Genomic DNA, 16,565 nt, shown 5'->3' on the forward strand with positions numbered 1-16,565 from the left:
TCGAAGGATAAGCGTCTCCTGCTATAAATGCAATAACATATATGCAAACAAAACACTATTTGTTATAAGTGCGAGTCTGTGACTCTTTTTGCCTATAATCTCGTAAGTCATGAACTTTTCAGTATAACTTACGATCAACCTTAGTCCCAAGGTTTTTTTTTTGTGAATAGAACCCCTGAATATGGGTTTACAGAATAAAGCAAAATGGGCGAATACAATAAAGAAAACAGAAAATAGCAAAAAATAAAGAATAAAGAATTATTATACGGTGCTAAGTAAAAAGATACCCCCAACTAGTCCATACCATTACAAGTAAGTGTTGTTTCAAAAACTAAAATAGGAAACAAGTGTGACAATTGGAACGGACAATACATCCTTGCTTATAAGTTATGACAGGGCACATTAAGTTATAAGTTATGACAGGGCACATTAAGTAGTACCATCCATTCTTATTATTTACATATTCTATTTAAGGAGGAAAGAATTTCAAAACAATTGAAATTGATGCATTGTGTCTCATCAATTGAACAATGGAAACATATCTGTTATGTCAGTATCTCGCCATATATTTTTTGCAATTAAAACCAAAGTAACAATAAAATATGTTCTCATCGCATGTAAATTTTTAGATTGTGCTTCAAGTCAAAGCGTGAATAATACAAAGACGTGTGACCTTTGTAAAATGTTGTATTACGCACTTTCAGTTTGACCTTTTAGACCTTTGCCAGTGGTAACTATTGGTTGTATGCCTCAGTGACGGAAATACAACGTCTCTAATTTATTTAATTTTTTTGGGGGGTAATCAGTCTTTCTTTTTTAAATTTTCATTTTTTGTATCAATTTGTACGTTTAAATACATGTATATGTATACCTTTTCATTTCACTTTTGACAGTTACGAAACAATGAATAATACATTATATTATATTGACAAAACATGAACTCTTGTTCGCACTTAACCATCTATCATAGTCAGTTTTATCTGTCTTAAACTGGTGTAAAAACAACTTCTAATTTACACACTATAACAACAAAATTATTGTGGACGCAAGATGCAGCAATTCGTCGTCATTTGTTTATTGGTTATGCTACCAATTTTTATTGCTCAAGGAAGAAGGCCGAAGAATGGAGCTAAACAAGGTAAGAAGGCCTGATGTTTAGGTTCTTTGAAAATAAAACGCTCACATGACAAAACTTTTGTATTGCTGAAGAGAAATTAATTTCTGACAAATTTAACTTTGCCATCGAATGGCTTTGTTTTCATCATTCCCCTGAAGTTTCAAAATTTTCGCCTTCGAGTTTGAAGAGAAAATATTTTTGATTAGCCAATAAAAGTACAAAATGCCTCTGGCAGACATGTTTGTTATTAGATCGTAATCAAACGAAGGGCATATGTAAAAGGTTTTTTTACTAACTATATTCTTGCAAGGTTTGATTGAAATTGACCCATGCCTGTTTGTGTAGACAGGAAGAGAAATTGTGTTTTTCTATATGGTTTAAATGGGAACACTGTCGCTAATGCCAATGCAGCCATGTAAGCCATCTGACCAACATCAATGAGGATATCTCGTTTCTCAATTCATTTCAAAATAGCGTTTTATATATGTCTACAGTTTTGGTATCCTTACAATTCACAAAATAGTCACTGATAAGCAAACGTGAGTACATGTACGAGAGGAAAATCATGATTTGAGCTCTGTCGGATAGAAATCGACCTTATGCAAATGCACGTATACATGTACATGTATGAGGCTTTGATTGATTTTTTAAATTCAAATACGAAATAAAAGATGACTTTTGGTCTGTTTTGTAGATTTTCTTACAAAAGCTCAATTTTCGAATAGTTACAGAATTTCAATAGAGATTTTTCAACGCGAAATAGGTTTACAGATATGATAAGTATTCATTTGCATAAGGTCGATTTCTATCCGACGTAGACTGGTTCCCGATCGCAATATTCAGTATGTTACACATATATATATACAAATATAACGTGACAGTGTATGGCTATCAGCTAATAGCTGCGGTCTTTTTCACAAAAAATCTTAAGAGTAAAAATACTCATAAGTAATACACATTTCAGTATAACTTACGATCAATTTTAATCGTAAGATTTTTTGTGAAAAGTGTCGCAGGAACGTAGTCACGGGAACCAGGATATATCAGACGCGGCCCATTTGTTTACCTTTGAGTTAGTGTATTGGAAAAAAAGTGTAGTATCGCAAGGTTACACAGAGCATAAAAATACCGCTGTCCATTAAATGCTTACGACGGAACTTGAGTACAAAATATTTAATATGTTACCATTCGATCGTTCGTTGATATATTTAAACGCATTGTAACATCCTGGAGGCATACACTCAATCTATACATACGCGGCATAATTTAATAAAGAGGCGGAATATACCAAGGAAACATTCAAAACTCATCAGTCAAAGAGCAACTGTCAACGCCATACAAAAACAAACGAGAGAATAAATGCGAAACAACAGACAAGTCCACAAAACACTACATATATATAAAACTAAAGTCCGAGCAACACGATCCCTACCAAAAATCGGGAACGATTTCAGATGCTCCGGAAAGGTACGCAGATCCTATTCCACCCTTTATGTTTCAAGAAATATTAAGCTTAAGAAACAAAAGCTTTTATTTTTTCTAAGTGATACTGTTAACATTTAATATGTGCTATTTCTGAATGACTGTTTTGTGATACTAATTACAATTTGAGAATCCTGAGTACTACATGAGTAAGTATTTCAATGTTGTGTGCCTTTGGCAACAGAGTAAATTGTATGGTTTGAAGTACAGAAAAATAGAATGGAATTTTTCAAACTTATTACGTGCTTCAATGATGATTTACATCCAACGGTTCCTTTAAATCATGTGTGGTCAAACTTACATAAATGTTCGTTTAACATGTTTAAGAATTAAATTAGAAGAATGTCTAGTTTGAAATAACATTTATAGTATAAACTAATAGTTAACGATATTTTCAATGCATTAAAAATTCCTTTGTAATTGTTTCGTATTTCTTACCAAAATCTTTTTTTTTTATTATTTGTTTTTTATCCTGTGTTGTTAATTATATATGTTGTATTTTTTAATTTTTCAGACACCCGGGCTGATATTAGAAAATGTCGTGATTGTAGACGATTCTTTAAAGGGGATAACTTCCAGCTGTGTCTAAAGTTATTTTGCAGCAGTAAGGTTTTACGAAGAAATAATATATAGATATAGGAAGATGTGGTATGAGTGCCAATGAGACAACTCTCCATCCAAGTTACAATTTATAAAAGTAAACCATTATAGTTCAAGGTACGGCCTTCAACACGGAGCATTGGCTCACACCGAACAGCAAGCTATAAAGGGCCCCAAAAAATTACTAGTGTAAAATATGTATGGATTATTGCAATATGTTCTGCATATAGACATTGATAAACCCTAATTGCGAATTAAACAAACAAACAAAAAACATTATAGGAAACATTTTAAGTAAACGTTTTAAAACCTGAAATAATAATTACATTTTGTATGATTAAAAGAATAGTACTGTACACGTATAAGAAAATTTCACTCAGAAATAATACGATTTTAATCAATTATTTGTTATAAGACTATAGGCATAAAATTGACTACAGTTCTAAGCTGTCAGTTTATTTTCGACTTATGAGTTTGAATGTCCCTTTGGTATCTTTCGCCTCTCTTTTTTCTAATATATTGTGGTATACGAGTTGAATGGGGGGAGGGGGAGAATAAAGTTAATGTAAAGTATTTTTAAAAAACTCTCCAAGACTTGTCATTGGAATATTCAAGGAGAGGGGCGAAAGATACCAAATGGACATTCAAACTCATAAGTCGAAAATAAACTGACAACGCCATGGCTAAAAAAGAAAAAGACAAACAGGCAAACAATAGTACACAAAACACAACATAGAAAACTAAAGACTGAGCAACACGAACCCCACCAAAAACTCAACAATCGCATGTAAATGAATACGAATGAAACTGGTTCATGGCCTCTATCTCGACGGCAAACTTATGAAGTCGTGATAACCTGTCAATTATCCCCATTAACATTTATTATTCGACAAATTTGGAAAAATTCTTGGACATGCTCATTAAACAACCAAAAATATGGACAAATATCCAAAAGAGAGGCGAAAGATACCGACAACGCCATGGCTAAAAAAGAAAAAGACAAACAGACAAACAGACAAATAGACAAATAGACAAACAGACAAACACCAGTACACAAAACACAACATAGAAAAATAAGACTGAGCAACACGAACCCCACCAAAAACTTGGGGTGATCTCAGGTGCTCCGGAAGGGTAATAAGATCCTGATCCACATTTGGCACCCGTCGTGTTGCTCATGTTAGTACAAACCCGGGGATAAGTCTAATTGGGTAGGTCAAATTCGGGGAAAAGGGGATGGGATTGTAGTTACGTCAGTTGGAACATATCCGTCGTCATCTGTGAAACAGATATTCAATAACGGTCAAACAATCGTGATGGCGCCCGCTCAATTCATTACTTGGAACTCTTGATTTGATAACTTTCTAGTGAGCAGCTGCAACCCTCTATCAAGGAAATCATGATAGGAAATACAAGCCCTAGAATATCGTATCAACTAAGATATATACTCCGTATGTAGGCGCTGCTGGAATGTTGCTACATAGAAATGGAAAGGTCACAATTGGGAAGCTGAAATCATCTCTTTTGTCGTAAAGTTATGTTTTCAACCGACCTTCATCGTCAGTTTCTAGATGTAACTCAAGATATGAGGCATAAATCGAAAGTTTGGTATGTAACCATTGAGATGCAAATCGAATGTTTAAAATCGACTGCTAAAAATGATATGCAGCTGTATGATTCATTGCTTTGCTTTAACCTGTATCGATTCAGATCTAGTAAACTTATTGTCAATCTTTTGTTTGCATACGAAGATTTGTTTTATTTCCACAGCTGACAAGACCAGAAAGAATTTGAAAAATCGTAAAAGATGCAACTCATGCACTAGGTTCAGAGCCCAGAAGAAACAACAGACGTGTCGGGAAGTTTTCTGTACAGTACCTAGTACGTAGACTTATTTCATTATTTTGGTATTATTGGAACACTAACTTCATGGTTTGTGGTAGGGGAGAGGCAGGAGTTCGGTTGGGAACTCAATGGGGAAATATACGCATACATGGTACGAATCTGATCTAGCTGGAATTAAAAAAAAATATTTTGAAAGGTTTTTTTTTCACGATTATAACTCCTGAAAATCAAATGAGATATGAAAACAGACACGTATTTTTTAATAAATTAGATTATATATAATCCTAAGAAAATGCTAACTTATTGTTTAAGTGATTGTAGTTTTAGATTGATTGATAGGTTGTTTTCTCAACTTCTGTCAATTTTAGAAACCATAATAATTGAAGCTTCCGTGTATTTCAGACGGTTTTATATCTTACCCGTCTTAATATTTTAAATCCATGCTTGAATACATGAAAAAATACTTGAATTAAAAAAGAATGTTATAAATAAAAAGCGTTGTAAAAGTGCAAAGATATTTTTTACACATTGTGACTTGGATGGAGAGTTGTCTCATTGGCACTCATACCACATCTTCTTATTTCTAAAGATATTTTATCATCTCTTTCCCTAATCAATAGATATCCTAAACAACTCGAAGGTTAAGTAGTAAGAATATCTAAAGGGCTTCCGGTCGATTTCCTTTTGTAAAAGGGGTATCCATTTGAACTAAAGTTTTCAAGGAAAAAGGGGGTATCCATTTGAACTTAAGTTTTCAAGGAAAAAGGGGGTATCCATTTGAACTAAAGTTTTCAAGAAAAAAGGGGTATCCATATGAACTAAAGTTTCCAAGAGAAAAGGGGAAATACAAATTTCTAAGCGTCACAGAAAAGCAATTAGTCTAACACTTTTCCTCTGACACGTTTTAGTTTGAATAATAATCACTTACAGAAATTGCTACATCTATTGCTATTTATTGAAGCAGAAGGTAGCATTTTATTTCGCCTCTACAAATTTTTGCACTAGTTTAAAGACGTACTTGCAATTTGTATTTCACTAGAAATACATTTTTGTTTCACAAAATTATATATTCGTTTTATATAAATCAATTCAGCTTCATTTTTTTGCTTTGAAATACTTCACATTTCTTTCCCTGCCTTTACAGGCATAAAAGGCGCAATACCCCTCAGACGAGTTCAGCGCACTCCACGTGCGAGATGTAAGTGAGTTTGAAAAAATCATACTGTTTTATTCATATTTATTGAATTAAATTTGCATTTGCTATACAAAATTTGATGCGGTATGTATACCTTTTTTCTGTTTTTTTTTTATTTATTTATTTATCTTATTGCCGGGGGGGGGGGGGGGCATTCTTAGGAAATCCTTGAACTTGTTTATGGAACAAACCAATGGAATTTTACCTAGTAGTATCTAATGATTCTTGGTTTTATGATTATAATATTTGTCACGTGCTGTTGGTATTCAGAAGGATTTTTGAAAAGCACATTGCAGGTTTTTCATTGCAAAATTACTTTTAGGCATTTAATAAGCGAAGTGAGAACAAAATCCAGCAGTTGCATTGCTGGACCTTTTTTCTGAATGATCATGTTTCCATGATATAAAGTGTATATTAAAAGTGTTCATACATCGTATAACACACTAGCACATAATGGCATAACAAAGCAAAGGAATCTGATATGGAACATTCTTAAATAAAAATCATAAGAGCAGTATTTTTTCATTCTGTTTCAGCTTCTCTTGATCCAAACACCTTTACCAGAATAGCAACTGCTTTAACAGTGGACATGTTGTGTCAATATTGTAGGATTAGAAGAAATCGTAATTGTCTTCGAAAGTTTGGTTGTCAAGGCTAAAGAGAAGATTGTGCGAATTATCGTCTACAAGACATGCAAGCTTCATGATCTGTGAATATTTTGTTTATATTCCATTAATTGTTCATTAAATATATCAAACATTATAAGTTTGCATCATTTTAAGCAATTCAACTGTTTGTATTGCCGGATTAGACATTTTTTTCTTCTTTACTTTATAATTACACCTTCGATTTGATATGTTATTTTATTGACATGCTATTTACAAATGTAGCATGATACTGGTTATGTTCTTCTCATATATTTTATGGTGGTATGATACAAAACCCCTAACGGGAGGGATTGTACTTGATTTTCATATGCTGAAGACATAATCTTTTAATCAGTTTAATAGAGGTCTGGAGCTTGCATGTCGGTAACTGCTAGTATTCCTTTGTTAATTTATGTATCATTGTCATTTTGCTTAGTTTCTTTTGTTACCTATTCTGACATCGGACTCGGATTTCTTTTAAACTGAGTTTTACTGTGCGTATCGCTGTGTGTTTGTTTATTCTACATTGGCTAGAGGTATAGGGGGAGGCCGGTTGAGATCTCACAAAACATGTTTAACCCCGCCGCATTTTTACGCCTGTCCCAAGTCATGAGCCTCTGGCCTTTTAGTTTGTTAGTCTTGTATGTTTTTTTGATTTTAGTCCATTTATATGTTTTGGAGTTTAGTGTGGCGTCCATTTTCATTGAACTAGTACACATTTTTGTTTAGAGGCCAGCTGAAGCCCGCCTCCGGGTGCGGGATTTTCTCGCTGTGTTGAAGATCCATTGGTGGCCTTCGGCTGTTTTCTGCTCTTTGGTCGGGTTGTTGTCTCTTTGACACATTCCCCATTTCCATTCTCAATTTTATTTAGAAATACAAGACTTTTTAGAAGCTGCACTTGGTGTTCTCCTACTCTTACAGTCAATTCTATTACGATTTTAATTACAGTGTAGTGAATATCAATATTAAAAGCACTGGCTACGATAACGTTGAAAAACGTAACAATAACAAAAAGCTGTTGTTACGTTGAACACTTTTAATTGTCGAATGTTAGGATGGATTAGGCACTTGCGAACGCAACAGAATTTGTGCCTATGGGTACGTTGTGTTATTGTTACGTTAACGTTAATGCATTTCAATGTTTGCTGGGAATACTAATATATTATGTCACATATACACAATTTCATAACAAAAACGAGGTAAAAGAGTTCGAAATGTTCAATCATGCACAAATATTGTATTTATTAAAAAAGATATCTGGACAAAAAACGCGAGAACTTGAAGTCTGTGTCACTTTAAACTACAATGCTATCACATGAATTCAATTCATTTAAAACGTGTACTGTAAATTCAGAAATTATTGCGAGGTTTTTATTAATGCGAATAATGCGATTGAGTGAGTATCGCAATAATAAGAACTCGCATTCTGATATCTGATATAAATAACTGTATGCAGATTTTCATGCAATCGCAATAATTAATCTCGCATTTTTGTCCTTTCCACAAAAATCGCAATAATAAATGCACGCAATAATTTCTGAATTTACAGTATTGATATTATGACCCATTGATATTTATACTCCATCTGATTTTGAAACTAAATTACATCCACCATGGATTCAAACATAAATAAATTGCTTCGCCGAGCGCAGCTGGATACGACCGCAGAGGTCCAACCCTGAACAGTTGGGGCAAAAATGGACACAATATTCTCACTTGATACAGGTCTGAATTTGGATTGTAATTAAATATTTGACACATAATAGGTTTCCGACACAGAATAACTGTAGTCAAAGAACTTGAATTGGTTATGTGATTTGAATATATATTCATTTGTTTGCTCTTGTGCAATACACTATGCTGTTGCGAATTGACGAATTAGCAAAAAAAAAAGAAGATATTTAAAGAAATTTTCTTTTTAATTTCTGAAAACTTGAGAACAAATTGTCCCCACCCCCCCAATTTTTTTTAACCTCCCCCCCCCCCCCTTTTTTAAAAAAAATTCTTTCCCTCAAGATATGGTCATAATCGCAATTCAAATTTCCTATGGAGTTTGCAACCAAATTTAAAAGCAGTGTAAGAGGGGTAATTCAAAATGTTGTGTTTGAATTACTTCCCTTACACTGCTTTTAAATTATGTTTTGTACTTAAGTAATTGTCCATTAACCAGGACACCCTTGTTTTTCCCCCTTTTTTGCCCCTAATTCCTAAACGGTTTGAGTCATAACCCCCCAAAGCCAATTTTTACCATCCCTTTGTGGTATGGAAACTTGTGGTATAATTTCAGAGAGATCAATACACCATTCCACAAGTTATGTCTGGAAACTAGAAAAATGCTTATTTGGGCCCCTTTTGGCCCCTAATTCCTAAACTGTTGGGACCATAACCTTCAAAATCAATCCCAACCTTTCTTTTGTGGTCATAAACCTTGTGTTTAAATTTCATAGATTTCTATCTACTTATACTAAAGTTATTGTGCGAAAACCAAATGTCTTCGGACGACGCGGACGTCTACGTGATACCAATATACGACCGCAAAATTTTTTGCGGTCGTATAAAAAGTTCACAATAGTTTTGTTTTAACTTTGCTTTTAATGCACCAATTTTTCGCGAACTTCGTTTATATTACTGTATAAGATTTGAATCTTGATATGTTTTTAGTTTTGATTCAAATGCATCCAAAGTTTGAAAATTTTCATCAATTCGCCTCTCTTTTTCTAATATATTGTGGTATACGAGTTGAATGGGGGGAGGGGGGGGGTGAATAAAATTAATGTTAAGTATTTTTAAAAAAACTCTCCAAGGCTTGTCATTGGAATATTCAAGAAGAGGGGCGAAAGATACCAAAGGGACATTCAAACTCATAAGTCGAAAATAAACTGACAACGCCATGGCTAAAAAAGAAAAAGACAAACAAACAGACAAACAATAGTACACAAAACACAACATAGAAAACTAAAGACTGAGCAACACGAACCCCACCAAAAACTCAACAATCGCATGTAACTGAATACAAATGAAACTGGTTCATGGTCTCTATCTAGACGGCAAACTTATGAAGTCGTGATAAGCTGTCAATTATCCCCATTAACATTTATTATTCGACAAATTTGGAAAAATTGTTGGACATGCTCATTAAACAACCAAAAATATGGACAAATATCCAAAAGAGAGGCGAAAGATACCGACAACGCCATGGCTAAAAAAGAAAAAGACAAACAGACAAACAGACAAACAGACAAATAGACAAATAGACAAACAGACAAACAGACAAACACCAGTACACAAAACACAACATAGAAAAATAAAGACTGAGCAACACGAACCCCACCAAAAACTTGGGGTGATCTCAGGTGCTCCGGAAGGGTAATAAGATCCTGCTCCACATGTGGCACCCGTCGTGTTGCTCATGTTAGTACAAACCCGGGGATAAGTCTAATTGGGTAGGTCAAATTCGGGGAAAAGGGGATGGGATTGTAATTACGTCTGTTGGAACATATCCGTCGTCATCTGTGAAACAGATATTCAATAACGGTCAACCAATCGTGATGGCGCCCGCTAAATTTACTACTTGGAACTCTTGATTTAATAACTTTCTAGTGAGCAGCTGCAACCCTCTATCAAGGAAATCATGATAGGAAATACAAGCCCTGGAATATCGTATCATCTAAGATATATATTCCGTATGTAGGCGCTGCTGGAATGTTGCTACATAGAAATGGAAAGGTCACAATTGGGAAGCTGAAATCATCTCTTTTGTCGTAAAGTTATGTTTTCAATCGACTCTCATCGTCAGTTTCTAGATGTAACTTAAGATATGAGTCATAAATCGAAAGTTTGGTATGTGATCATTGAGATGCAAATCGAATGTTTAAAATCGACTGATAAAAATGATATGCAGCTGTATGATTCATTGCTTTGCTTTAACCTGTATCGATTCAGATCTAGTAAACTTATTGTCAATGTTTTGTTTGCATACGAAGATTTTTTTTTTATTTCCACAGCTGACAAGACCAGAAAGAATTTGAAAAATCGTAAAAGATGCAACTCATGCACTAGGTTCAGGGCCCAGAAGAAACAACAGACGTGTCGGGAAGTTTTCTGTACAGTACCTAGTACGTAGACTTATTTCATTATTTTGGTATTATTGGAACACTAACTTCATGGTTTGTGGTCGGGGAGAGACAGGAGTTCGATTGGGAACTCAATGGGGAAATATACGCATACATGGTACGAATCTGATCTAGCTGGAATTAAAAAAAAATATTTTGAAAGTTTTTTTTTCACGATTATAACTCCTGAAAATCAAATGAGATATGAAAACAGACGCATATTTTTTAATAAATTAGATTATATATAATCCTAAGAAAATGCAAACTTATTGTTAAGTGGTTGTAGTTTTAGATTGATTGATAGGTTGTTTTCTCAACTTCTGTCAATTTTAGAAACCATAATAATTGAAGCTTCCGTGTATTTCAGACGGTTTTATATCTTACCCGTCTTAATATTTTAAATCCATGCTTGAATACATGAAAAAATACTTGAATTAAAAAAGAATGTTATAAATAAAAAGCGTTGTAAAAGTGCAAAGATATTTTTTACACATTGTGACTTGGATGGAGATTTGTCTCATTGGCACTCATACCACATCTTCTTATTTCTAAAGATATTTTATCATCTCTTTCCCTAATCAATAGATATCCTAAACAACTCGAAGGTTAAGTAGTAAGAATATCTAAAGGGATTCCGGTCGATTTCCTTTTGTAAAAGGGGTATCCATTTGAACTAAAGTTTTCAAGAAAAAAGGGATATCCATTTGAACTAAAGTTTCCAAGAAAAAAGGGGTATCCATTTGAACTAAAGTTTCCAAGAGAAAAGGGGAAATACAAATTTCTAAGCGTCACCGAAAAGCAATTAGTCTAACACTTTTCCTCTGACACGTTTTAGTTTGAATAATATACACTTACAGAAATTGCTACATCTATTGCTATTTATTGAAGCAGAATGTAGCATTTTATTTCGCCTCTACAAATTTTCGCAGTAGTTTAAAGACGTACTTGCAGTTTGTATTTCAATAGAAATACATTTTTGTTTCACAAAATTATATATTCTTTTTATATAAATCAATTCAGCTTCATTTTTTGCTTTGAAATACTTCACATTTCTTTCCCTGCCTTTACAGGCATAAAAGGCGTAATACCCCTCAGACGAGTTCAGCGCACTCCACGTGCGAGATGTAAGTGAGTTTGAAAAAATCATACTGTTTTATTCATATTTATTGAATTAAATTTGCATTTGCTATACAAAATTTGATGCGGTATGTATACCTTTTTTCTGTTTTTTTTTATTTATTTATTTATCTTATTGCCGGGGGGGGGGGGGGGGGCATTCTTAGGAAATCCTTGAACTTGTTTATGGAACAAACCAATGGAATTTTACCTTGTAGTATCTAATGATGATTATAATATTTGTCACGTGCTGTTGGTATTCAGAAGGATTTTTGAAAAGCACATTGCAGGTTTTTCATTGCAAAATTACTTTTAGGCATTTAATAAGCGAAGTGAGAACAAAATCCAGCAGTTGCATTGCTGGACCTTTTTTCTGAATGATCATGTTTCCATGATATAAAGTGTATATTAAAAGTGTTCATACATCGTATAACACACTAGCACATAATGGCATAACAAAGCAAAGGAATCTGATATGGAACATTCTTAAATAAAAATCATAAGAGCAGTATTTTTCATTTTTTCAGCTTCTCTTGATCCGAACACCTTTACCAGAATAGCAACTGCTTTAACAGTGGACATGTTGTGTCAATATTGTAGGATTAGAAGAAATCGTAATTGTCTTCGAAAGTTTGGTTGTCAAGGCTAAAGAGAAGATTGTGCGTATTATCGTCTACAAGACACGCAAGCTTCATGATCTGTGAATATTTTGTTTATATTCCATTAATTGTTCATTAAATATATCAAACATTATAAGTTTTTAGCATTTTAAGCAATTCAACTGTTTGCATTGCCGGATCAGACATTTTTTTCTAGCAACAACATTGTTTTCTTTTGTTTTACATTCAAATTCTTTAATTTATAATTACTACTTCGATTTGATATGTTATTGACATGCTATTTAGCATGATACGGGTTATGTTCTTCTCATATATTTTATGATGGTATGATACTAAACCTCTAACGGGAGGGATTGTGCTTGATTTTCATATGCTGAAGACATAATCTTTCAATCAGTTTAATAGAGGTCTGGAGCTTGCATGTCATTAACTGCTAGTATTCCTTTGTTAATTTATGTATTATTGTCATTTTGCTTAGTTTCTTTTGTTACCTATTCTGACATCGGACTCGGACTTCTTTTAAACTGAGTTTTACTGTGCGTATTGCTGTGTGTTTGTTTATTCTACATTGGCTAGAGGTATAGGGGGAGGGCTGAGATCTCACAAAAACATGTTAACCCCGCCGCATTTTTACGCCTGTCCCAAGTCATGAGCCTCTGGCCTTTTAGTTTGTTAGTCTTGTATGTTTTTTGATTTTAGTCCATTTATATGTTTTGGAGTTTAGTGTGACGTCCATTTTCGTTGAACTAGTACACATTTTTGTTCAGGGGCCAGCTGAAGCCCGCCTCCGGGTGCGGGATTTTCTCGCTGTGTTGAAGATCCATTGGTGGCCTTCGGCTGTTTTCTGCTCTTTGGTCGGGTTGTTGTCTCTTTGACACATTCCCCATTTCCATTCTCAATTTTATTTAGAAATACAAGACTTTTTAGAAGCTGCACCTGGTGTTCTCCTACTCTTACAGTCAATTCTATTACGATTTTAATTACAGTGTAGTGAATATCAATATTAAAAGCTCTGGCTACGATAACGTTGAAAACGTAACAATAACAAAAAGCTGTTGTTACGTTGAACACTTTTAATTGTCGAATGTTAGGATGGATTAGGCACTTGCGAACGCAACAGAATTTGTGCCTATGGGTACGTTGTGTTATTGTTACGTTAACGTTAATGCATTTCAATGTTTGCTGGGAATACTAATATATTATGTCACATATACACAATTTCATAACAAAAACGAGGTAAGAGAGTTCGAAATGTTCAATCATGCACACATATTGTATTTATAAAAAAAGATATCTGGAGAAAAAACGCGGGAACTTGAAGTACAATGCTATCACATGAATTCAATTCAATTAAAACTTGTATTGATATTATGACCCATTGATATTTATATAGGAAGAAACCTACCTTTGGTTTGGACGTACTCCATCTGATTTTGAAACTAAATTAAATCCACCATGGATTCAAACATAAATAAATTGCTTCGCCGAGCGCAGCTGGATACGACCGAAGAGGTCCAACCATGAAACTAACAGTTGGGGCAAAAATGGACGCAATATTCTCACTTGATACAGGTCTGAATTTGGATTGTAATTAAATATTTGACACATAATAGGTTTCTGACACAGAATAACTGTAGTCAAAGAATTTGAATTGGTTATGTGATTGAATTTATATTCATTTTTTTGCTTTTGTGCAATACACTATGCTGTTGCGAATTGACCCCCCTCCCCCCCAAAAAAAAAATAATTTACATACCCCACCCCCCTTTCTTTCCTTTTTTGCAAAAAAAAAAGATATTTGAAGAAATTTTCTTTTTAATTTCTGAAATCTTGAGAACAAATTGTCCCCACCCCCAATCTCAATTCAAATTTCCAACATGTGGTATAAGTTCAGAGAGATCCATACACCATTCCACAAGTTATTGTCTGGAAACTAGAAAAATGCTTATTTGGGCCCCTTTTTGGCCCCTAATTCCTAAGCTGTTGGGACCATAACCTTCAAAATCAATCCCAACCTTCCTTTTGTGGTCATAAACCTTGTGTTTAAATTTCATAGATTTCTATTTACTTATACTAAAGTTATTGTGCGAAAACCAAATGTCTTCGGACGACGCGGACGTCTACGTGATACCAATATACGACCGCAAAATTTTTTGCGGTCGTATAAAAAGTTCACAATAGTTTTGTTTAAACTTTCCTTTAATGCACCAATTTTTCGCGAACTTCGTTTATATTACTGTATAAGATTTGAATCTTGATATGTTTTTAGTTTTGATTCAAATGCATCCAAAGTTTGAAAATTTTCATTGAATGACAATTTGGTAATGGGAATAACTTCGTCCATTGTTCAAAGTATAAATGACAGTAATAAGGATAATTGTTTTGTTAAATACATGTGAACAATTTTCTAAACTAAACTGTCAGTAATATCGGACAGTCCCATATGATAAAAATATGTCTCTGGTTATATGTACATATTGTCAACGAATTTATGGAGCATCCAAAGTTGTAAACAACTACCGCTCAATGTCCAGTCTTCGACAATGATCAAAGGTATAGTAAGGCATCGACTATTCATCTGTTGTGGGGCATGTGTTTTTCCGTCAAACATGTTTTTTCAACTTTTATCTAAAACAAACTACCTTAAACCAAAGCTTTTAACCTTTTACATTTCCTTGTTCAGTGGACCATGCAATCTAGGTCAAAACTTCATAATTAACATGTGTTTTAAGTTTCACGTTGATAAGACTTTAAACTACATGTACCTCAAATCAAAACTTATAAAGGGATTAACAGATGAACAGACAGGAAAATATAATGCCTCATGGCATACAATACAATACAATATGTCATACCTGTCAACCTATGACAATGAAAATGCAGGTGATGACCTGCATAGAAGAATGAAATCTCAGGTCATAATGTGGACGAACTTTTTCGAGTTGAACTTCAGTATTTAGGGGACATTTTTCTTATAATTTATATAGAAGTTTCCAAAACATGTTCACATGGTTAAGTAATTTAAAATTGTACATAATTATTATTATTTAATTGCACCTGAAGGCCATTGATAGATTTGTGTTACATTGCCTTAATTCCTGTTCATATTCATTCCATGACATACAATGTGCCAATTTGTGTTTTCTTTACATACATTTGTGCAGCTTTTAAACAGTAGAACTTATCATAAGTTGATATTAGAGTATAATAAAATAAAGTTAAACAATTAAAAGAGGTATAGATGAAAAAAGTAATTTTCAAATTTTTTAAGGTAGAACAAAAAGTAAAAGTATTATTCTGATATGTTTGTGCATTCAATTCATTTTAGATTTAATCTTTTTACAAAAAAAAACATAAGTTTAAGGAGTATATTGTGAATTGACAAAAAAGGGGAAGTAACTCAAATTGTTTTGTAAACAACTTTGAAATACACAAATTACGACCTAAAGCTAAGGTAATTGGTGTTAATTAACAGTGTGTTTGACACCAAAGCTGTCAAGTGAAGCCATGCACTGAAATGGGTCAATTAAGCTGAGTTTACACAGCAAGTTGAACTTCTTGTCCAGGAAGAATTACGAATTTGCCGGTATTTCATTGAAAGCACTTTATATCTAATCAGTCTGAAGGCTAAGGAATCTGGGTGAAAACGGGTTATTTTCTGAATTCCCGGGGTAATTTGGTCACCCGGCACGTGTTCCAGGTGACCCCTCAGAATTGTGAAAATCTGGGGTCACACCCGCAGGATCCGGGTCAGTTGACAGGTATGATATGTGTTTATTCCAATCAAGGTCCCTTAGGGGGCAATGACAAATATACAAGCAAACAAAAATG

General features: G+C 33.9%; 1 protein-coding gene across 4 annotated transcripts; it reads left to right on the forward strand.

The window, feature by feature from the left end:
• Positions 1-899: 899 nt before the first annotated feature.
• LOC127710758 (uncharacterized) lies at positions 900-12,870 on the forward strand. 4 transcript variants are annotated; one of them, XR_007986313.1, is made up of 4 exons: positions 900-1,138; positions 3,114-3,203; positions 4,970-5,080; positions 6,189-6,236. XR_007986313.1 is itself a non-coding variant. In XM_052216723.1 (4 exons), the coding sequence occupies exons 1-4, from the start codon at positions 1,051-1,053 to the stop codon at positions 12,761-12,763; spliced, it is 411 nt and encodes a 136-aa protein (XP_052072683.1). In that variant the 5' UTR covers positions 900-1,050; the 3' UTR covers positions 12,764-12,870. The 4 variants fall into 4 exon arrangements, 3 of the variants coding, with proteins under 3 accessions (XP_052072683.1, XP_052072682.1, XP_052072680.1); XM_052216723.1 differs by lacking the exon at positions 6,189-6,236 and adding an exon at positions 12,642-12,870; XM_052216722.1 differs by lacking the exons at positions 4,970-5,080; positions 6,189-6,236 and adding exons at positions 10,891-11,001; positions 12,642-12,870.
• Positions 12,871-16,565: the final 3,695 nt, after the last annotated feature.

This window comes from Mytilus californianus, unplaced genomic scaffold, assembly GCF_021869535.1.
Source record: "Mytilus californianus isolate M0D057914Y unplaced genomic scaffold, xbMytCali1.0.p SCAF_8, whole genome shotgun sequence".
In the NCBI taxonomy this organism is placed as follows: domain Eukaryota; kingdom Metazoa; phylum Mollusca; class Bivalvia; order Mytilida; family Mytilidae; genus Mytilus; species Mytilus californianus.